This window comes from Podarcis tiliguerta (genome assembly GCF_965153285.1).
Source record: "Podarcis tiliguerta genome assembly, chromosome: 14".
Lineage (NCBI taxonomy): Eukaryota > Metazoa > Chordata > Lepidosauria > Squamata > Lacertidae > Podarcis > Podarcis tiliguerta.
The window spans coordinates 52,867,349-52,890,373 of record NC_139547.1 but is presented as its reverse complement, the minus strand read 5'-3'; the positions used below and the strand labels follow the sequence as shown (position 1 = coordinate 52,890,373).

The 23,025-nt window shown below is 50.9% G+C and overlaps 2 protein-coding genes across 2 annotated transcripts in view; one reads left to right on the top strand and one right to left on the bottom strand.

The window, feature by feature from the left end:
- The window catches only part of FSCN1 (fascin actin-bundling protein 1), a 333,406-nt gene that overhangs the window by 17,172 nt on the left and 293,209 nt on the right, over positions 1–23,025 (bottom strand). The window lies entirely within an intron of this gene.
- Positions 1,511–22,162, top strand: LOC310664444 (uncharacterized protein C16orf96). The gene is made up of 16 exons (XM_083413639.1): positions 1,511–2,231; positions 2,805–2,909; positions 3,820–3,904; positions 6,121–6,186; positions 7,383–7,521; positions 9,254–9,327; positions 9,479–9,589; positions 11,188–11,262; positions 11,435–11,599; positions 12,551–12,669; positions 15,563–15,625; positions 16,182–16,268; positions 18,446–18,605; positions 19,262–19,361; positions 19,732–19,818; positions 21,152–22,162. The coding sequence occupies exons 4-16, from the start codon at positions 6,172–6,174 to the stop codon at positions 21,295–21,297; spliced, it is 1,341 nt and encodes a 446-aa protein (XP_083269765.1). The 5' UTR covers positions 1,511–2,231; positions 2,805–2,909; positions 3,820–3,904; positions 6,121–6,171; the 3' UTR covers positions 21,298–22,162.

The window sequence follows — 23,025 nt, the reverse complement described above, 5'->3', positions numbered from 1 at the left end:
TTTATCTCTCCTGAATCTGTGGAACTCTCTGCCACAGGAGGTGGCAATGACCAACTTGGATGGCTTTTTAAAAGGTAAAGGGACCCCTGACCGTTAGGTCCAGTCGCGGACGACTCTGGGGTTGCGCGCTCATCTCGCTCTATAGGCGGAGGGAGGCTGTTTTTCTGCAGACAGCTTCTGGGTCATGTGGCCAGCATGACTAAGCCGCTACTGGCGAACCAGAGCAGCGCATGGAAACACTGTTTACCTTCCTGCCAGAGTGGTACCTATTTATCTACTTGCACTTTGACGTGCTTTCGAACTGCTAGGCTGGCAGGAGCAGGGACCGAGCAACGGGAGCTCACCCCATCATTGCAGGGATTTAAACCACCGACCTTCTGATCAGCAAGCTCTAGGCTTTGTGGTTTAAACCACAGCACTACCCACATCCTTTTTTAAAAGGACTGGGCAAATTAATGAAGGGCTGCTGAGGGCTACTACTAGTCACGATGCCTCTGTCGCCTCCGCAGTCAGAGGCAGCAATGCTGGAGACCACAGGCTTGGGGAGGGCTCTTGTGTTCAAATCCTGCCATTGGCCTCATCCAGCGGCTTCTTCTTAAATTCTTACTTTGGGTATATATTTTAATTTTATTTCTGGTTTTCTGGTCTGATCAATTGCAAGGTGAGCAGTTCATCAACCAAACAGTTCTGAAGACATTAAGGAAAATGATATATAATGGAATTGAAAAGGATGTTTAAAATAAACTTTGTAAAAAAGCAAAACAAGCTTTTCTCTTGAGAATTACAGGTTCTGAACTAAATTACATAGAACTAACTGAACTAAATTGTGTAGAAACTTATTCATGTCTGCGACTTCAGCAGCAAGAATGCTACTCACCCCAAAATGGAAAGAAGCGGAAGTTCCAGCAAAGGAAGAATGGATACAAAAACTTATGGAATATGCAGAAATGGCGAAACTTACCTGAAGAATAAGAAATCAAGATAACTAATTTTTAATAAAAGGATGGAAATTGTTTATTGAATATTTACAGAAAAATTGCAAACAGATAAACACACTGGCAGGATTATTGTAACAACCTGCAGTTTCATATGAGTATATACTTAAAGTAGATAATTAAATGAGCAAATTAAATGAATTTGGATATGCAGAAGATATTAAAAAATAAATTTAAGGAACCGCAGAAAGAGGGGGAAGGAAGTCAAGCTTTGAAATGTTAAAATGATTGTAAAATTAATGAAATGTATAAACCTGAAAAGTATATATATATATTTTTTAAAAAGACATTAAGGAAAAGGTTTCCTGCCTCCGCCAGGAGCAGCAGCTGGGTTTGAAGTTGCCAGTGGCTCTAGTTTGGTGGGCACCAGGGGACGGAGTGCAACCTGCCAGCCTCCGCCCAGCTCCCAGGGTGCCAAGGCACAACACCCCCCATCTTCCAGCCCCCTCCCTCGCTCATTCCCATGAGCACCTTCCCTTGGCACCAAATGCTGTTTGAGTATGTGGCTAATCTGGCTCCTATCCAAGTACCGCTGTGATTCACGCCAGGCTCGGCCTGTTCCCTGCCTGCGCTGCCCATCTTCCAGAGCTCCCCGTGTTCCAGCATCTCCTAGCAACCAGCAGAAACTTTCCGCGCAGAGCAGAACTCCGAGCAGCAAGCCTGACGCTGTTTCCCCCCGGATAAACATTGCCAGTGACTGATTAACTCTGAACCTACTGGGCTGTGTTGCTGTCCCGTCCCCAAGACGACTAGCTAACCTCAGAGTGGAAATCTCGATACCCGGCTCTTTGGAGGCCGTCCGCCGGAAGAATCATGACCCACAGCATCTCCTTTGCAGAGCTGATCAACCTGGCCATTGGGACGCCAGAACTGGGCAATGTCAACTTCAACGCCCTCCATTTATTCCTGCACAGCCTCTTGGATCACCTCCACCTGAAAGACATGAAGAAGGAAATCACCGACGATGAGCTGGACTTCATCAAGCCCCCGAAAGACCTGGCCACAAGCGTGGCGACCTCTGAGGAGGTCCAGCCGGCCAAGAAATCCAGCTCTATCTTCCACCAGCTGCACGACAGGGTTGTGGCGCTCGAGAAGCAGCTGAATTTCCTGAACGAGGCTCCCACCACCGCCGAGCTGCTGGCCCGCAGCCAAGGAGCTGCCCAGCCGGCCCAGGACATGTGGCAGATTATGCAGCTGAAGAAGAAGATGGAAATGAATGAGGCCGGGATGACCAAGGTGAGTCTCCCCAAAAGAAGAAAGGCACCTTCTTTCCTTCCTCTTTTTCCTGGGCAGCTGGCGCAGCACACCTGGATGTGGCCCCCTGCCCCACAAAAGAGAAGGGACCGTGATGTTTGCAATGGGCCACCATTCATGATCAGATGGTGGTCTGGAAATGGCCCTGACCCTGTGGAAGGTGTAGCCAAGGCCTTGAGGGCAGGGATGGGTGAGGCCTCCTGAGGTTGCTGGACTCTGGTTCCCATCAGCGCCAGCCAGCATAGGCCACATTTCAGGGACGTTGTGGCCCAAGAACATCTGGAGGGCCTAGGCTCCCCATTCCTGGTCCATATCTGACTTCTGAACTCAAAGGTCTGCATGCGGATGAGGACCAAGAGCAGAAACGGGTGGCTTGAACAGGAGAGGGCCTGAGCTTTGCAGAAAATGTGTGTGTGTGTGTGTGTGTGTGTAGACTGAGTGCACTTTCCATAGTTCCTATCAATGGCCAGCTCTGCCCAGCCCTCCTGCCAATGGTCTCCCTAGGTGTCTTCTTCTGGTTCCAGCCGTCACTAACTGCCTCTCTGTCCTGTCCAGGCCATGACTACCTTGCAGGAGCTGCTGAGCAACATCTGCACCCTGCAAACAGCCACAGAGGGCTTTCAAGGAGAGCTGGGGCAGCTGAAGGAGCACTTCACCAAAGTGAGTCCCCCCAGAAGACGGAGACAACACCAGGAAGGGGCATTTTGCAGTGGGGCAGAGGGCATTTTTCTTTCAAAGCGAGGGGGACCCTATGAATGTAGCCTGCCTGGGCTAGGCCCCCAGAGGTGCCTCTCAGAGATATACAGCCCAACTGTGGTTACTCAGCTGGCATGGGGAGGCCCTCTGGACATGCTCAGAGCCCCTCTTTCTACTATTGTTTATTATTATTATCATTAGCAGCAGCAGCAGCAAGTCCACCTATTCTGTGTGAAATGCAGGGCACAGTGGGCCATTGGCACAGCTGCACTCTCCAGCCCTCCAGAGCAGGGGCAGCCCCCTGGTTTATGAGGTCATGATCAGGCCCAAAGATGGCTGGGGCGCAAGTCTTGCAAGGGCCACCAGACACGCCTAAGAGCGTGTAGTTCTTGGCAGGGGAGGCCGCAAACGTGGCCTTCTTTGTCACCTTCATTGCATCTTCAACCATCCACCCAATGGAGGTCTTCCAAGCAATGCAGGGGTTCATTCATCTACCTTGGAGAGCCTGACTGGAACCCCCAGAGCCAATTTTGCAAGGTACTCTGAGGGCAAAATCGCCCACCTCTGTGCAGCTCCGAATGCCGCCCAGATCACCAATACGCTTTTTGGGGGTAAGGCAATGAAGTAGCAGCAGTTCAGCTGCAGATGCTGTTGGAGGAAACTCATTCCCTGGACCCGTTTCAGCCAAGGTCTGGTTTGGGGGCTTGAGCCCTCCTGACCCACAGTGCCCTTCCGGAGCGTTACGGTGGGGGAGTGTGGATGTGGAATTCTCAATGCCATTGTTTGGCTTGCGGCTTTTATGTAAGATGCTTAGAGACCACTTAGTTGATACCACTTATCATTATTACATAATAACCATGTGATAAACAAACAGCTCAACGTTGACGAAATGAGGGAGCAGCTCACCCGATTAGATGAGCAGGCCAGGAAGATGGACGGGATCAGGGAGCAATTGGTGAGTGCAGCTTCCCTGACTCCCACCCGCCCTGCCCTACATCACAAAAGCGGATGAAATATACTCGGAGTCGAGTGTGGATTTCATGCTCTTTATTCAGCTCATAGTAGTGAGGAATAGAAGTTCCCCCAAATGTCTGCTTTATATACATTATTTACACAATAGGCCCCACGTGATTGGCTAATTCCGGGATTCTCCTGTAGGCCAATCAGGTTGCAGATTCACTTCCACCTGGAGCTGGATTGGGTGGCTCCTGTGGACCAATCAGACTGCTGCATTCTGAATCCTATTGTTCTAGGACCAATCAGACTGCTGCATTTTGGATCCTATTCAACTCAGTACATAATAGTGGAGAATATGCTTTTGCTCTGGGCTGAGGCTGGACAGGAGCCTTAAATGTTGCTGGTGTGTTTGGAGCCGAGAAGAAGAAACACAGGACAAGAGCGATGGCTTCCTTCCAGCCTCCTGACCTACCTTCCTGGAACCAGGTGGCTCTTCTCAAAGCTGGCTCTGAGCCTAAGAGTGTCAAAAGGACCTGCTGAATTAGGCCAGTGACCCATCTAGTCCAGTGTCCTTGTTCTCACAGGGGCCAGCCAGATGCCTCTTCTGGGAAAGCCACAGGCACAGCAGCCCTCTCCCCTCCTGCAGTTTCCAGGCAGACCCACTTCCTTCCCCAGAGGCAGGTTTTGTCCCTCTTTTAGATGGGGGGCCAGCCAGCCTTGCATGTGAGCCCAGGACACCCACAGCTCGCTCTGAGCACAACACACCTCTCTCTCTCTCTCTCCCTCCCTCTCTCTTCTTAAATTTTTTATTAACAATTTCAACATAACAGTATATCAAAACATATCATATTCATTATCGCCCCCCTTTCCCCCCCATTCCCCATCAACCCCCCCCCCAGATTTCCCTAAGCTCCCCTCTCTGATTTCTCAGCAGTTATTCTCTGCATATTATAAAATTATTTCAATTCTTACATTATCTATCCACCGTGTTATCAATCACTAAATTTGTGTATGTTTATTCAAAACCTGCCGAGGAGTCCAATTCATTTTGTTGTCTCTTCAAAGCTCCCATTCTTCTTTGAAGTCACAGTTGTCCTTATCTCACAGTTTGTATGTCAGTTTAGCCAGTTCTGCATAGTTCATCAATTTCTCTTGCCACTGTTCTTTTGTCGGGATTTCTTCCTCCTTCCATCCTTGTGCTATCCTTGCCTCTCTCTTGACACACCCCCCCCCCCGCCACCTCTTGTTGCCGCTGCCCTGGTTCTTCCTGGCCCAGCTATCTGCAGGGGCATCGATGCAGGCGAGGGGAACGTCAGGCGTCCGCCCTGGTCCGCTTGGAGAGGAGGGGTGGGATAGAAATTTAATAATAAGCACCTGTACCAAATCATAGCAGTCAAGGGGGGGGGGCGCTTCCAGCAGCGCAATGAAGGTGAGGAATGCAGGAGGTGGCTGTTATCCTAGGTTTTGACCTTTAAAGCCCTATGCGGCCCAGGACCCACGTACCTACGGGACCACCTCTCCTGGTATGCCCCGCGGAGGACCTTAAGGTCCACAAATGACAACACTTTGGAGGTCCCAAGTCGCAAGGTGGTTAGATTGGTCTCAACTAGGGCCAGGGCCTTTTCAGTACTGGCCCCGACTTGGTGGAACGCTCTGTCCCAAGAGACTAGCGCCCTGAGGGACTTGACATCTTTCCGCAGGGCCTGCAAGACAGAGCCTTTGGTTTGGACTCAGTCTGACCCTTAGGTTTCCCTCCCCTTATGGTTTTGATCTATGGGCTACTTTTAAAATGAGGTTGCATTTTAAATTGCATTTTAACCTGTATTTTAAATTGGGTTGTTTTTTTCCTATTATGTTTTCATTGTAATTTTACTGGTGTTAGCCGCCCTGAGCCATAAATTTATTATTATGATGATTATTATTAATCAGGGACCTTTCCACAAAGTGGCTCAGCAGAACAGGCAGCAATGGGGGGCAGAGGGGCGAGCTTTGCTGCCCCTCCCTGGGCCCAGTCTCCCTACCAAGACAAGTGGCTCCGTGTGGCTCATGCACAGAGGCTGGCGATACGGGATGACCGCTTAGCCAAGCTGAGCCCGACTGTGGTGTGGTGTGGGAGGAGTCCCCTGGTTTCTTTACAGCCTTTATCGCTCCCAGGCTGGGCCGTGAGCGATGGCCTTTCCCACGCAGGTCCTCCTCACCTGCCCCTTTCCCAATGCAGGGCTCCTTGGCAGACGCTTCGGACCTGGTGCGCTGGAGCTCCCTCTGCGAGATGCTCACGGGAAAGGTGAGTGTGGGGGACGGAGGGGGGGGGGCAGGAAGGCAGGTGCCCAGCCCCCACACCCTGGCAGCCCTCGCATGAGATCCTGCAGCCCTGCAGAAAAGGGAGGGAGGAGAAACTCAGTGCAGAGGCCGCAGGATGCCTGTTGGGCATGCAGAAGGTTCCCCCTTGCCACACCTCCACTAGAAGGGAGTGGCAGTGCCAGGGAAGACCCCTCCCTGCCCACCAGCCCTGAGAGCTCCTGCCAGTCCAGGGTTGCCACACGTCCCGAATTTCCCAGACTTATCTGGAATATTTATTTATTATTTTATTTACATACCGCCCTGTACCTGGAGGTCTCAGGGTGGTTCACAGAAAAGACCACAATATATAAGACCGAAATCAAAACAATAACCCAATAACACCGCCCGCCCCCCAAAAGAGCTACGTTTTTAAATATAGGCTGTCTCTAGGAGTATCTGGGGCGGGGGGGGGGGGGGAGCTCAACGACTTTTTTTCTCTGGGTTTTCACCGTTTGAAATATGGCAACCCTATGCCACTTGAGTCTACGTTTGCCACCGGAGGTCAAGGAACTCAGCCAGCTCAAGTGGCTGCCTCCAGGGGGCAGGGGGCCTTTCCTTCGGTCCCTCCCCCTGGTCAGTCCATGGAAGGCTGGCCAAGCCTCTTCCTCTTGCCACGGCCACCCATGTCATCATTGAGGCAGCCATGTCTCTGGTGTTCATGCAAAGGCCATGCTATTCCGCAGAAGCCTGCTTCTCCTGGGCTGCCACATCTGGCCCTTAAGCCAGAAATTTCTGACAGTGAGAGCCCTTTGACAGTGGAACGGTCTCCTTTGGGAGACAGTGGGCTCCCCTTCCTGAGATGCTTTTAAGCAGAGGTTGGGTGGCCATCTGCCATGGATGCTTGGGCTGAGATTCCTGCATTGCAGAGGGTTGGACTGGATGACCTCCGGGGTCCCTTCCAACTCTATGATTCCATGAGTTTGGCTCACTGTTGAACAGCTCTCACTCAAGGCTCAAACAGTCAGACCCTCGCTCCACCCGCCCCAGTTTTGTCTGCTCTGGTGGGCAGCAGTGACTCTCTGGGTCTCTCCCAGCCTAGGGATTGAACTCGGGACGTTCTGCATGCAAGGCAGGCGTTCTCAGCTCGCCCACCCCGGTTTCCCCTCCACGGTCTCTCCCACACATGTGCTTGTGTTGCAGACCCACACCGACCCAGAGGGCTTGGAGAAGTCGTCCCGGGAAGTGCTGGCTACCCTGGGACAGCTGCCTGAGAAGCACGAAGTGCTCCTGGCCCAAATCACTCAGCTGGAGGAGCAGATGAAGCAAGCCGGCCTTCGGGGTGAGTCCTTGGGCGACCCCACACCCACCCCAAGCCTGGCAATGGGAAGGAATAGACATATACTGGGTGTGGGGAGCAGCACCCAGTTGGGGCTGACACCTTCTGACCCAGAGGCCCCACCAACACATCCGGGGCGGAATTGCAAGGCACACCCACCCACCCCAGAGAGCCAGTGCGGTGTAGTGGTTCAGAGCGGTGGACTCGTAATCTGGTGAACCGGGTTCGCTTCCCCGCTCCTCCACATGCAGCTGCTGGGTGACCTTGGGCCAGTCACACTTCTCTGAAGTCTCTCAGCCCCACTCACCCCACAGAGTGTTTGTTGTGGGGGAGGAAGGGAAAGGAGAATGTTAGCCGCTTTGAGACTCCTTCGGGTATCGATAAAGCGGGATATCAAATCCAAACTCCTCCTTCTCCTCTTCTTTTTCTCATCAGCTGGTGGGGTGGTCTGGAGCCGAGCTCAGGGGCCAAGTGCGGAGATGCTCTCTCTGCATGCCCAGAGGCACCCTCTGTTACAGTTACCTTGGCTTCTCAGGAGTCAGAGCAATGGCCCATCCAGCCCAGCCTCCTGCTCTCCCAGTGGCCAACCAGGTGCCCCACAGCGAAACCAGTAAGCAGGACCTGAGCAGTGGGGGATGTTCAGGGAGGCAGGAGAGGATGCATTGTTCATTAATATCCTTCCTAACTTGCGCTAGCAAGTTCCTTCACTTAGCAGAGTATTACATTCCCCTGTTAAATGCACAGCAGATAGCTGGTTGCAGGCTTGTTTAAGCCTCTCAATATTAGGGACCTGGTAAGTCTCCTTATAGCCCTCTTAAAAGAATGTACACACCACAATCTTGTGCAAAGTATATAAAAGAAGTTTACTCACATCATTATCAGTTTACAGTTGGATCCCAGAAGGCAGACTTAGTTACAAAGTGGATCTATCCCATGTGGAGATAATCCCAGTGTCCTCTGGAAGCCAACAGAGCATCTCTAGCTAAAATGCTGCTCCAATGATAAAGGTAAAGGGACCCCTGACCATTAGGTCCAATCATGGCCGACTCTGGGGTTGCGGCGCTCATCTCGCTTTATTGGTCGAGGGAGCCGGCGTACAGCTTCCGGGTCATGTGGCCAGCATGACTAAGCCGCCTCTGGCGAACCAGAGCAGTGCACGGAAATGCCATTTACCTTCCTGCCAGAGCAGTACCTATTTATCTACTTGCACTTTGACATGCTTTCGAACTGCTAGGTTGGCAGGAGCAGGGACCGAGCAACGGGAGCTCACCTCGTCTCGCGGGGATTCGAACCGCAAGTCCTAGGCTCTGTGGTTTAACCCACAGCGCCACCCGCGTCCCTGCTCCAATGATGGAGGAAGTCAAAAAGAGAGAGGGTGCTGTGTGCCTTTTCCTTTTGTTACCTGGACAGGTAAGGTCACACCCACCTCTAGTCACATGCAAAGGAAGTACGTTCCAGCCAGGAGGAAACAGGAAGTTTTCAACTGGCTGGACCAAACACTCCCCTGCATGTCCACTCTAGGAAAACAAGGAATGTTGTACTTGATTGCTACTTACGTATCACATCCCACATAGAAGAGCAACTTTTCCTTCCTGCAGTTTCCAGACACTGGGATTCAGAAGTGTGGCTGCCTCTGACTGTGGAGGGCAGGGTGACTAGGAGCCATCACTTGCTCTCTCCTCCAGAAATTTGGAGGATGAGGCAGCCCAGCTGTGAACCTTCTCTCTGCTTGCAGGCCTTTCTGGAGAACCACCTGAAATGGAGTCTCTGCTAGAGCGAATAAATTGGATCCAAAGTCAAGCTGAGAAGGTGACTTTTGGAGCATGGGGTAGGAGGGGAAGGGGGCGCTCAAGAAGGTCCTCCACACCACCCAGCTGTTGCCTGCCAGGTGGGTGTGCACCCGGTAGCACCCAAGGGTGCAGCTGCTGAGTCTCCCAGCTCCTTTGCTTGTCTTCCCCAGGGCAAAGAATCGCTGAAGGGCACCATGGATCAGATGCAGATACTGAAGGATCAGTGCGAGAAGCTGCAGACGGGCATGGAGAGGCTGATGAAGAGCACCTCAGACATCCAGGTGAGCAGCGTCACTCACCTGGGAAACTCTGTAAGAAAATCAGAAGGGGCTCCATCTAGCTAGTAGCTATCGATAGCCATCACTGCTGATGGCAAGGGGGATATAGGGTATAAAAGGAGATTCCTGGATGGCAGGATCCAAATTTGGGGCAAGTACTCTTTGGTAAGAGAGCCCCAGCAGAGTTTTAAAACCACAAAATATACAGCAAAATTTGGAGATATTATATAGGCTGTTACAATGTGCCCTTCTAAGTCTCTTCTGAAGTTCCTCTCTTCGCCTAGCGTAGAAAAAGATCATACATTGGGTGAGTTGAAAATGGTTTACTTACATACTCTGCAAAGGTCTATTTCAAGCACCTTTCCATACATCAGCCAGAAAACACAGGCAGTACAACTTGGTTTAGTTCAGTGGTGAAAGTTCCTATATTATTTATATAGAAACACAAAAATGGCTTTTACAAGCCATGCGGTCTGAGCTGGAATTTGCCTTTTTCATGGCCAGCATACACTGGATCAACTACCCTGCTGCCAGCCAATGCCTGTGTGAGAGGCAGGGAAGATCTCCCAGGGTGGGAAGCTGGGAGAATAAAGGGAAGATCTAAGAGGGTCCACCCCTTTTGGGTGAGGCAAAGGTTAAGATTTACCCCTGAGAGAGGGCTTTGCTTTTTTTTTTACCTCCTCTTCTCTCTTTTTGTTTTATTCTTGCTTAGATTGGGTTTTTTATTATATTGTATAATGAAAAATAAAGGGACGTGGGTGGCGTTGTGGGTTAAACCACAGAGCCTAGGACTTGCCGATCAGAAGGTCGGTTGTTTGAATCCGCGCGACGGGGTGAGCTCCCATTGCTTGGTCCCTGCTCCTGCCAACCTAGCAGTTTGAAAGCGCATCAAAGTGCAAGTACAGTGGTGCCTCGCAAGACAAAAAGAATCCGTTCCGCGGGTCTTTTCGTCTTGCGGTTTTTTCGTCTTGCGAAGCAAGCCCATTGACGGACTAGCACTATTAGCGCTATTGACAATTTAAGGGCTAAAAACAGCTTTCTAAGGCTTGGGGGATTAGCGGTTTTGCTGCTAAAATGCTTTTAGCAGCTTTGCGCTTCAGGAAAAGGGGTTTTGGAGCGGGGGGGGGGGGAATTCAAAATTTTTCGTCATTTTTCGTCTTGCGAAGCAAGCCCATAGGGAAATTCGTCTTGCGAAGCGCCTCTGCAGACGGAAAACCCTTTCGTCTTGCGGGTTTTCCGTCTTGCAAGGCATTCGTCTTGCGGGGCACCACTGTAGATAAATAGGTACCGTTCTGGCAGGAAGGTAAACGGCATTTCTGTGCGCTGCTCTGGTTCGCCAGAAGTGGCTTAGTCCTGCTGGCCACATGACCCGGAAGCTGTACGCCGGCTCCCTTGGCCAATAAAGCAAGATGAGCGCCGCAACCCCAGAGTCGTCCGCGACTGGACCTAATGCTCAGGGGTCCCTTTACCTTTTTATAATGAAAAATATCACTTTAAAACTTGTGCAAAAATCCCCGGTGCCTGGACACACACACGTGTGTTCCGAATAATCTCGGGGCATAAATGCCGGTTTCAAGTGCGGCTTCTGTTCCTGTGCACAGACCATGCGCATCATGTTGGAGCAGCTGGATGTCACTAAGGCAGACAAAGCCCTGATCCAGGAAGAGATGAGCGTGGTAAGTGGACCACCTGGAGCTGGGAGGGGGCTCATGCCTCCAGGGGAGGCGCATGGTCGGAGTGACGGGGCCCTTCCCACTCTGAGAGCTTAGCCTCCAGGGGAGGGTTGTCTTCCTTGGCCCCCCTGCTGCTGGAGGGCACTGGGGAGGCTCTTGCTGCTTCTCCCCGCAGAAAGCCGACAAGAGCCAGCTGGAGGCCAAGGTGAACCATGGGGAGCTGCAGTCGGCCACTGACCAGCTGAGCGAGATGATGCAGGACTTGCTGCAAAAGATGTCCCTGCAGGACAAGGACTGGCAGAAGGCCCTGGAGAAGCTCTTCACCGACATGGACTGCAAGGTGACGCCCTCCCGGCAGAGCCACCAAGCGCAGGCGGGCATCAGGGGCAGCCCGGCTGAAGCCTCGCTTACTGGGATCCTGTGGGTTCCGGGTTCCAGCAAGACCTTGTGAGAGCGGAGGCCTCCGTGTGATTTCGCACAGCTCTTGCGAGATCTCACCAGAACCCGGAAACCACCTTAGTTGCTTCTCCGGCAGCAGAGGTGCGCCCAAGGAAGTGCTCCTTGGAGGCGAATGTCTCTGTCTGCCTCCTGGGTGGCCCAGCCCTGGCAGACATCCTTAGTGGTGGGCAAAGTTCCAGCTTGCATTCCTAGGGCTCAAAACCTCCTGGCGTTCCTTGCCTGGTGTCATGGGCTGGTTGGACGCAGAGGAATAGTGGGAGGAAGTAGCTGGGGAACCCCCAAGGGACGAAGGCTCAGAGCCCAGCTAGTGGCAGTGGGATGATGCTGAGGGGTCAGAGGGGGAAGACTGGGAGGAGGTGTCAGATGAAGGAACAGGGCTGTGTGAGCTGGGAGAATCAGAGGCAGAAGCTGAAACAGGAGAGGAGGCCAAGAGGCAGAGATGAGTCTGGCTGGTGAAGAGGCACAGGGGTCTCCCCCTCCTGCTGCAACAATCTCTCCTCCCTTCTGGTCTCCCAGAACCAGGAGAGGCATGAAGAGGGCGGAGAAGTTAGCTTCACACAGGCATAGTCTTAGATTGCTGGGGGAAACCCTGGAGAGGAGGAGACGTAGTCAGATGTGGGGACGTTGTTGTTAAAATGCGTACATCATCTCGACCTTTAGTCTCGGCCGCTGATCCGTGGGGAGGGGCAAGACCTCCTGTGGATGAGCTGCTGTGCTCATTTGGCCAGACACTCCGCCAAGTCTGTGCGGATCCTGGCCTTGCTAATAAAGCGTTAACTCCAACGTGCACAGTGCGACTGACCACTGGCTCACTCCTGCCACCTCCCCACAGCTGGACCGCATGGCCCTGGACCCTCTGAGCCGGCAGCTGGAGCAGGTGTGGCAGGTCATCAAGAAGTACCTGAGCGAGGGCCCCCGCTTTGACGCAGACAGTGCCGCTGGCTTTAAGAAGTGAGTGGGGGGGTGGTTGTTTGGCAGGGAAGCTGGGGCTGAGCATCTTCATCGTCGTGAGAGGCGGGGCAAGGGCATCCCCTCTGCAGTGCCAGCTGCCACTAATTTTTGCAGGACCGCTGCAAATCTGCCTCAAGGCTTGCAGGGTGTCAGGATTTATGATCTCCCTCTCACACCAAGACACAGCAGGCTGGCGGTTTTATAACTTTCATTTTTTTAAAAAAATAAATTTTATTTAACATAATTATTACAAAATACAAGCAAAATACTCCAAATACATACATACATATATATTTCAGACATATATAAAAAAGAATAAAAAAGGAAGAAAAGAAAAAAGAAAAAGAAAAAATAAGGAGAAAAAGAAGAAGAAAAATTGGAAGAATTTCTTCCAAATTTACCGTATTCTACAAATATCTCAATAATAAAATTTCATTGATTGACTTCCATCACTTATACTGCACTTCCTATATACATTTTAAGCAAAATTGTATCTGTAATTCCGTATTTTTCCCGTACAATCTCACACAAATATTCTAATCAATAAGTTTTCTAAATCTTTCATAAATCTATTCTAAACACTACCAATACCTTGCGCTTAATCTTTGTCTACATAAATAATCATTTAAACATTTCCATTGTTTCTGGATTATATTTTTTGGTTATTGTCTTGTCAAATCAGTCAGCTTTGCTAATTCCAAGTATTCGCATAATTTATTCAGTCATTCTTCTTTGATTGGAACGTAATACCCTTTCCAATTATTGGCTATTAACATTCTCGCTGCTGTTGTCGCGTACAAGAAAATATTAATTTTGTAATTCAGGATGTCACCATTCAAAATTCCTAATAAATATGATTCTGCTCTTTTATTATGTGATGTTTTTATTAGCTTTTTAATTTCCTCATGTATCATATTCCAATATTTCTTAATTTCCAGACATGACCACCACATATGGTATAATGTTCCAATCATTCTATTACACCTCCAACACTTATTATCACCCGATTTTTTTCATTTTTGGCAACCTATCTGGCGACATATACCATCTATGATGCATCTTCATGAAATTTTATTTCGATTGATAATAAGCCGTAAAATTTATATTTTTTTGTCCACAATTTAACCCAATCTTTGTATTCAATTTCATAACCCAAATCTTGATCCCACCTTAACATATTCTTGTTAGGATATTTCCGTTCCACCTTAAAAAAGGGAGCAGGCTTTGTGAGTCACAGAGTCTGCGTATTTCCTGTTCACAGGAAGTTTATGTTTTGTATGTGCTTTCGTTTTCTCTCTGTGTCTGAGACACTGAAGCAGGCAGTCATGTTTTTTTCTTTGTTCTGACCAACTCTGAATAAACTTGTAAATATGCTCTCCTGAGTGCATCTTTCGCTGTGCAAAAGTATGCTGATAGAGCGTGCACCAGCTCTGGAATGTGGCAAGCTATTTCTGAAGCTCGTGTCGCTAATTGATTGATATTGCGTTTCTACGGGAGGTCGATGGACGTCCGGAGACAGCGTGGGGGCATGATGACTTTTGTCTCCCTGGCTGTATCCCAACAATTCTTACTTTTAATTCCTTGATCTATTTGTATATTATTTAATAATTTATACATTTTTGTAAGTATTTTTTGTTTATTTTTGCAGCACCGCTGCAAATCTACCTCAAGGCTTGCGGGGTGTCAGGATTTATGATCTCCCTCTCACACCAAGGCTGGTGGTTTTATAACTTTCTGATTTATTGGTATTTACACAGTAGTTCAGTCCGAGCACACAGCTCAATCTTCCTTACTTGATGGGTCAGTTGAGCCCACTGGAGGGTGGACTCTTTTCCAACAGGATATACGCCATCTGCTCTGCCTTCTATTGGCCTGACACCAAGCCTGAACTCTGCTCATCCTCCTAGTCTGAGGAGACTCATGATCAGACTGTCCAGTTTGCCTCTCCTCCCCTGAGAGTGTGTCTGAAAGCTCCTGCCCTTCCTGGGAATTTACGACTTGCATTCCAGGGCGAGAGGGGCTCGCCTCAGTCTCTGCATATGTAGAAAGCAAGCCTCTTGTCACTTTCTGCCTGCCACCCCCCGTGGTCCTCAGAGCCCTCACCGTCGCTCTGGGAAGGGACTTTCCTGATACAGGGCTTGGGACAGATGCCCGAGTGGCAGAGTGCAGGCTGGCAAGGGGGCTGGCTTGTTCTTCTTCTTCTTTTTAATCATTTTTATTAAGTTTTCCATTTTAACAATCCAATCCAATCACTTTAAATATTCCAAATTATACATATACATAATCAAAATATTCTGCCGAATTATAATTTTTTTATTGGGACTTCCCATGCTTCAAGTTCAGGGGGCGGCTCTGAGCATCTCATATCTCTACTGCTTTTGATAGTCATTTCCAATAGTTCCTTTAAATCTCCCTGTTGTTAACATTCCTTCTTTCGCAGCCTCTGAGTTGTTCCCACAAGCGAGATGAAGTAAACAATGATATGTTTCCGTGTGAATTTTATGTGTATGATTCCCCGTCCATTTGCAGTATCTCCTCACACGCTGGTATTTCTGCCGAATCAATCCAAAAGTCTTTTCGCTGCTGGCAGCTGCCATCTTCCCTCAGTTCTGATGAAATCAATTCTAGGTGTCTGCTCATTAATTTTCCCAGACCGGTTGCATCAAACATTATCCTTTCCAGGGGAGATTTACCAAATCAAACTTGAAGTACAAATATAATGACATATGAAAGGCTCACCTCCAAGGGGGCTGGCTTCTTCTGCCGGCTCTGCGGGTGCTGACCCCCACCCAAGCTGCCACGTGAGACATCTTCAGGGTTATTCCATGGAAGATGGATGGTAAAAGGACTTCCTTCCTCAGGTGGTCAACTCGGGTCTCTTTGTGCTTTTCAGACAGCTCTTTGAGAGAGTGAAGTGCATCTCCTGCGACCGGCCAGTGACCATGATGACCGGGCCGTGAGTACAGAACCCCTTGGTACCTTGCAGGGTGGGAGGAGGGAGGCTGCTTTGTGGGGGAGGCAGCCCTGGGCCTGTCAGGAGTTCAGCCTACACTCGAGTAGGACCCTGGTAGGGACACATGCCCGACTGGCATGTTCTCTCCCTCCTGGTCGATAGTTCGGGAGCTTCAAAGGTTTTCTTCAACCCGAACATCACAGCGACCGATGCCAACAGACATCGGCACACTTAGGGATCCGCAGAGTTTGCGCATCATGCGCGTGACAGACCTCAGCAACTCAGCATTTTGGCTAATCTACTTTATTTACATATAAACACCCACGGAGCACTGCAACATGGCTCCCCCCTCTCTCTAGCATCAGACAGCAAAGAAAAAGAACAAAGGACAATAGTCCCACTTCTGTCTCCATCCTGTCTCCATCACTTCCCACTCTGTGGAGTCAAAATGTACACTGTCATGTGATAGACAACAATCCCATGACTGCAGACACGGAGCAGGAATTCTAACAGCCCCCCCCCCCCCCCGTCTCACCCCCCTATCTTTTCTTCTTTGCAGACACATGGTGACCATGCGGAAGGGCAGCGCACGTCGTCGTCCGGCTAGTGCCAGCGGCTACGAACACCTGACACGGCTGCAGAGGAAGTGAGGAGGGGGCACTGTGATGGGGGGGTGGGAGTCGCGGTTGGGGAGCCCTGCTGATCACCCCACTCGGAGGGATGCTAAGGGGGGAGGGACAGGAGGCCTGGGCCCTTTCTGCATCTGAAATCAGGGGCAGGCAGAATTGGGGCTCAACCAAACTTAAGGGTAATCTTTCACGATATGGCTCCCTCAAATGGATCTTCTCAATTAAGGATGTTCTCGATTTTGCACCCCCTTGGCTTGGCGCCCTGTGCAGAGGAACCACCCCCCACCCCAAATCTAGTGCGGCAGGCATCCACTTCTCCCAGGTCATATGTCCAGGTTCCCCCGGACATATCCAGGACTCCAGTGGCAAAATTACCATTCGGGGGAAATTTCTAAAAATCGGCGAAATGCCCAGTCCCCCCCCCCCCCCAAAAAAAAGCTCAACAGCTTTTTGTATCTGGATACTTCTTGAAATAAGGCAACCCTCGTCTGGGCAGTTTTGCACTTCATCTGTGATTTCTAGACATGGGTCTGAGCAGTTTCCGCCTCGTCCCACGCCTCTCCCTTTAAACCAGAACAAACAGCAACCTTTGGAAAACCCAGCTGCCATGAGTTCCGTCCGATTGAGCCCTAAAGAGCAGTTTTTTCCTGGAGGAAAGGCAGTGAGACAAGAGAAAGTTTGGAGAAGCCCTCAGCCTCTCTGGTTCAATGTATTTTACCTTCCTGTTTCTGGTGGCCAGCCTCTCTCCAGGGTCCCTTCTGTCCCCAGAGTCAGGGCGTTTTTCTCTCAGGGGGAACTCACAGGAACTCAGTTCCGGCACCTCTCTGGTGAGTGCCATTGCCCAGGGGACTAGTCAAGGAACCAAGAAATTGCACAAAACAAATGAAATACCGTGAAAATCCCTGAAACGAAAAGTAATTGACTGGAAATATTATCTTATGAAAATAAACTAAATAATACAAATCAAAGAGTTTATGGGAAAAATCAGAAAAACCTAAAATTGAACAAAGCCTTAATGGGATGCCGGCTACAAATCTCGTTTCACTGAACTATTCAGTTTCCTCAGAAGGAAATAGAAAAATCATAAACCTTAAATGACCATTTAACATCAACAGTAACATCTAGACCATGGGAATGTTTCAGCCCTGTTCTGGAGTTTGTTTAAAGTCTGAAACAGCTTATCTTGTATTCCTTTCTTTGAATTTGTGCCATTTAGGTTTTTTAAACCTTTTTGTAAAGGCAACGCTAGAATTTTCAAAGCTGAGTCCTCAACTCCTTATTACTGTCCTTTGCTTCCTCTAAGTTGGGCTTTGTCTAAAACTTGCGATTTAGGTTTTCAAACCCTTTTTGTACATTCAGTACAGTGGTACCTCAGGTTACATATGCTTCAGGTTACAGACACTTCAGGTTACAGACTCCGCTAACCCAGAAATATTACCTCAGGTTAAGAACTTTGCTTCAGGATGAGAACAGAAATCGTGCTCCGGCGACGCGGCAGCAGTGGCAGCGGGAGACCCCATTAGCAAAAGCGGTGCTTCGGGTTAAGAACAGATTCAGGTTAAGAACGGACCTCTGGAACGAATTAAGTACTTAACCCGAGGTACCACTGTATTAGAAATTGTACCTTTGAGTCTTTAATGCTTTATTGCTGTGTTTTGCTTCACCTAGGTTGAGCTAGGATTATAATACTTCAGAATTTTGGGGAGTTTTACATTCTTCCTGTGAATTTTGGCCATTTAAGGTTTATGATTTTTCTATTTCCTTCTGAGGAAACTGAATAGTTCAGCAGTGGCGTAGCGTGGGGGGTGCAGGGGGGGCCGGGCGCACTGGGCGCAACATCTGGGGGGGGCGCGCTCGCACTCGCAGCTCTCTGCCCCTACCTGGCTCACTCACTCTCTCTCACTGCAGTGCTGGCTGTGCGAATCCAATCCGAGCCGCCGGGTCGCTGCCCACTGTGGGGGGGGGGTGCCAGGCGTGCGGTGCGGTGCGGAGAGAGAGCGAGGGACTATCTGGGGGAGGGACAGTGCAGCGGGGGGGGGGCGCAAATTACTTGCCTTGCCCCGGGTGCTGACAACCCACGCTACGCCACTGTAGTTCAGTGAAACGAGGTTTGTAGCCAGCATCCTGTTAAGGCATTGTCCCTTGATGCTGAGCCCTTGATGCTGAGCCCCCCGGCCTGGTCTTCTTTCCTCAGGGATGGGGAGGCGAGCGAGGCCAGTGGCGCCCAGCCCCCGCACACCTGCTGGCAGTGCCAGGCCCACCACCAAGCCTGCAGCATCAAACGCCTGACCCGATCCCAGGACCTCACCACCATCTACCCCTACGGAGACCCGACAGCCATCACTTACGACAACGTGAGCGGCCGCTGGGCCACCTCGAGCCGCCTGCCAGGGGGAGGGTGCTGGGTGCAGGGTGGGAGATCTGCCTGAAGGACCACAGCACCTAAGGGTTGCCCCGCTGGATCTGGGGCACTAAAGGCCCATCTAGTCCAGCCTTCTGCTGGTGGCCAGGCAGGGCTGGCCAAGAAGCCGGAAAGCCCAGCTGAAAAGCCAAAGCCCCCAAAACTGCCAGAATGTCACTGAACATGGAGGTTCGACTGCGGATCCTTCTCTCCTCCTCTGTGAAGGCATTTGGTGGTAACGCTTTCTTCAAGAGATCTGAGCTGGTATCTGGGCCTGGGTTGGGTCCGTTTGTTTCCTGATTCCCAATATTTATATGCCACCTAGTGATAAATGCCCTGTTGGTGGCTTACGAGTAAAAACTAAAAACCCCCCATAAAACGCAACTTGAAACTAAAAACCTAAACCAGCAAAAAGCAGTGGAAAGAAATATTTATGGCTGCCGTTGTCTTCACCCGGCGCCTAAAAAGGTCATTGTGTAGGCCGACCTCTCTGGAGGGGCCAACGCTGGAAAGGCCCTGCCTCCATTTGTTTCATTTTGCCCACACTCCGCCCTGCCCTTACTGGGTCTTGGCTTGGCTCATCTCTCACAGCCTTTGTCCCCCTTTCAGACCGAGGTGGACATCCTTGGTGTCAATGGCGTCCTCTACAAAGGCCGTGTGGACTCCCAAGCACTCGAGCGCTCCCTCGCCCTCCAGAGGGAATTCACAGGTGCGGCACTGTGGGGGCAGTGGGCACGTCTATGGCAGTCCTCTTGGGGGTCCAGTTGCCCTTCTGCCAGGGGCTTCAACCACACAAGGACCTGGCCTCTAGCTCTGTCTCTCTCTATTGATGAGTTTTTTCCACGACTGGCTTGAAGCAGAATTAAAACCGGGGCTCCAAGCAGCGTATCTCATCTCTCCCCTGGTCTCCCCGGTCTAGTGTGCCAACTCTACCCACTACACCACACTGCCTCTCCTGCTGGAGCAAGAGGCAGATGAGTGAGCAAGCAGGTGGCCATTGGGGAAGGGGAGGAGGAGGAGCAGGTTCAGGGCCTTTCGGTGGTGGGCTGACCGGCCTTCTCGCTTCCCTCCCCTGTCAGTCCTGAAGTATCCCCGGCCCCCCCTGGGGAACAGGATGGAAAGAGCCCGCTCTGCCTATGCCGACGTCAGCGCCTCGCCCTATGCATGTGAGTCTTCTAAGCACGCCTGGGCTGGGGGAAACACTGGCACCTGGGCACCAGGGAAGAGGGGCTGGAATCGGACTCGGGGGGCCGTGATCCGTGGGGGACGGTGCCAGCCGGGAGCTGCGGAATGGGCCAAATAAGAGAATCCCCACTCCGCAGGGGTGCTTTGAGCATGGATCTAGCAAAGACTGTATTGCAGTTGCTAAATTGCATGGCGTGGGACGTGGGTGGCGCTGTGGGTAAAAGCCTCAGCGCCTAGGGCTTGCCGATCGAAAGGTCGGTGGTTCAAATCCCCACGGCGGGGTGCACTCCCGTTGTTCGGTCCCAGCGTCTGCCAACCTAGCAGTTCGAAAGCACCCCCGGGTGCAAGTAGATAAATAGGGACCGCTTACTAGCGGGTAGGTAAACGGCGTTTCCGTGTGCAGCGCTGGCTCTCCAGATGCGGCTTTGTCACGCTGGCCATGTGACCCGGAAGTGTCTCCGGACAGCGCTGGCCCTCGGCCTCTTGAGTGAGATGGGCGCACAACCCTAGAGTCTGTCAAGACTGGCCCTTACGGGCAGGGGTACCTTTACCTTTACCTTTTAAATCGTACGGCAGCAGAAAGCACAAACAGCTGTTGCTTCTCTCTCTCTCTCTCTTTTTAATTATTTTTTTATTTATTTTTTGAAAAATTGTATACATATAAAACAAAACCATTTCAAACATTAAAATACAGAGTTCTTAGACCTTCCTCCATGGGTTCCATCTTTAAGATTAAATTTACTGCATGTTTTACCCTTATCTATCTATTATATAACCATAATTACCATTTTAAAAAATGCCACATTACAAGTGTCATTACATCCCTGCCAAAGATTTTAACCGTTTGCAGTGGTCTTTTAAATAAATTACAAATTTACTCCAGTCTTTAGAAAATACTTGATCTTCCTGGTTTCGGATCTTCCCCGTCAGTTTCACCATTTCCGTATACTCCATCAATTTCACCTGCCATTCTTCTTTTGTTGGTACTTCTCTTTCCTTCCATCTCTGGGCTAGTAGCATTCTTGCCGTCGTTGCATACATAAAAAGTCTTTTATCTTCTCTTGGGACCTCTTCACTTATTATACCTAGTAAAAAGGCTTCTGGTTTTTTGACAAATGCATCTTTAACTCATTATATGTCATCTCCCAGAAAGCCTTTACCAATGTACCCCGGTACATGCCCACCACATATGACAGAAAGTGCCTTTTTTTCTCTTTGCATTTCCAACGCATTTCAGAATTTGTTTTGTACACTTTAGCCATTTTCCTCGGGGTTAGATACATCGTTTTCATATGATTTCTCTCTCTCTCTCAGTGCCTTCTGTCCGAAGGATAGCGCCAGGACGCCAGCAGCAGCTGCAGATACAGCAGGAGATCACCTTTGAGACGGTGGATGGGACGGTGGCCTCCACCTTCAGCCAGAGCAACTTCAAGAGCGGTGGAAGGTTGGCGGGCATGTGAGCTGCGCCAGTGGCTTGCCCCTTGGGCGGCTCTGCCAGGCAGCACCCGCCCCTCCCTTGTGTTAATTGCGGGTGCCCCCCTCCCCCGGCAGGTGGGGCTGCGACTCAGGAGTAGCTCCAGGGCTGCCCTGCTGGGCCTCCCCCCTTCCCTTTCGCCGCCCAGCTGAGAGGGGCACTTCAGGCAAAACCAACCCTGGCACCACCTGCCACCACCTGCTGCCTATAGAGGCCCAGTTGCCACTGGGAGATTGGGGGGCGGCTTAGGAGCAGCAGTTGGTGAGCAGCAGGGTGCTGGCAGGGGAGGGGAGGGGCAGTGTTTGCCCCCAGCCAGGAGTGGGAGGGGTCTGGCCGGGTAACCCGGGCCTCTCCCCACCCAGTTGCCAGAATGCCCCTTTTGGAAGACCCTGTCCCCTGCCCGGGGGCCGCAGTCAACGCAGCTCGTCCCTCTCTCCATGGATCCATGCATGCCCACATACAAAGTGGAAGCTGGAGGTTGTCCGAATGAGTCTTACTTTAATGGGAAAGGTGAGCTTTAGATGCCAGAGAGAGAAAAATTATGGGGGCATTTCCTGGAGTTTGCAAGGAGGTGAGCTGTGCATGCAATGACCCCCCCCCTCCCCACGTTATCTGTGGGCATGTGAATTATACCCCTTATTCCCTGGGCAAAAGCTGGCACCAACTCCTCTCCAGCTCTTGCCCCCTGCCAGCTCCCCCCCCCCCATTCTTCCCAGGGAGGGCCACAAACCCCCAAACGCCCCCCTATGAGCCCCCCTGGAGCTACTCCTGATTCTGTCCTTGGGTGGATGTGACTTAAGAGTTTGTCGAGCGAGGAAGAAACCCATAAAGTTTTTTGTCTGTTTCCTTAATTTGCTGCCAGCCATTCCTCCTGTCGCATTTGGCAAGGATCATAGAAGTTGGAGCGTGGGGGGGTCAGAACCACTGGGCCTTCTTTGCGGGTATATTCGGGTGGGTGGGAAGGCCGGGACACCCTTTGAATGACCCCCTTAGCCACAAGCCAGCCCCAAGCACACGGCAGATACACGCAGGCCCTTCTCCTATCCTTTGCTAGGGGAGGGGGTCTCTGACCCGGCCCCTTTCCCTTTTGGACGCGATAGGCAGAGCAGCGAAGCCTCCGTCCGCATCACGGAAGGTGCATGGCAGCCTCTCCGTCCCCATGTGACTAGGGAGATGTGGCTGGATCCTGGCCTAGGAGGAAACTCTTGAGTGGAGGTTGCCTGGAGCAGAGTTTGGGCCACAGCCGGCCTGTCCATGAGGCAACTGAGGCAGCTGCCTTAGGTGGCAGAATCCATTGGGGTGGCTTCTGGGGAGATCTTGGATGATGGACTCAAGGGCATCCTGATCAAATTTGCAGATGACACCAAAGTGGGAGGGGTGGCTAACACCCCAGAGGACAGGATCACACTTCAAAACGACCTTGACAGATTAGAGAACTGGGCCAAAACAAACAAGATGAATTTTAACAGGGAGAAATGTAAAGTATTGCACTTGGGCAAAAAAAATGAGAGGCACAAATACAAGATGGGTGACACCTGGCTTGAGAGCAGTACATGTGAAAAGGATCTAGGAGTCTTGGTTGACCACAAACTTGACATGAGCCAACAGTGTGACGCGGCAGCTAAAAAAGCCAATGCAATTCTGGGCTGCATCAATAGGAGTATAGCATCTAGATCAAGGGAAGTAATAGTGCCACTGTATTCTGCTCTGGTCA

Excerpts from the sequence above, each read along its gene's own strand:
- LOC310664444 (XM_083413639.1), top strand. Across the intron at positions 7,522-9,253 it reads GAAGCAAGCCGGCCTTCGGG|GCCTTTCTGGAGAACCACCT; the intron begins GTGAGTCCTTGG and ends CTCTGCTTGCAG. Across the intron at positions 19,819-21,151 it reads CAGCGCCTCGCCCTATGCAT|TGCCTTCTGTCCGAAGGATA; the intron begins GTGAGTCTTCTA and ends TCTCTCTCTCAG.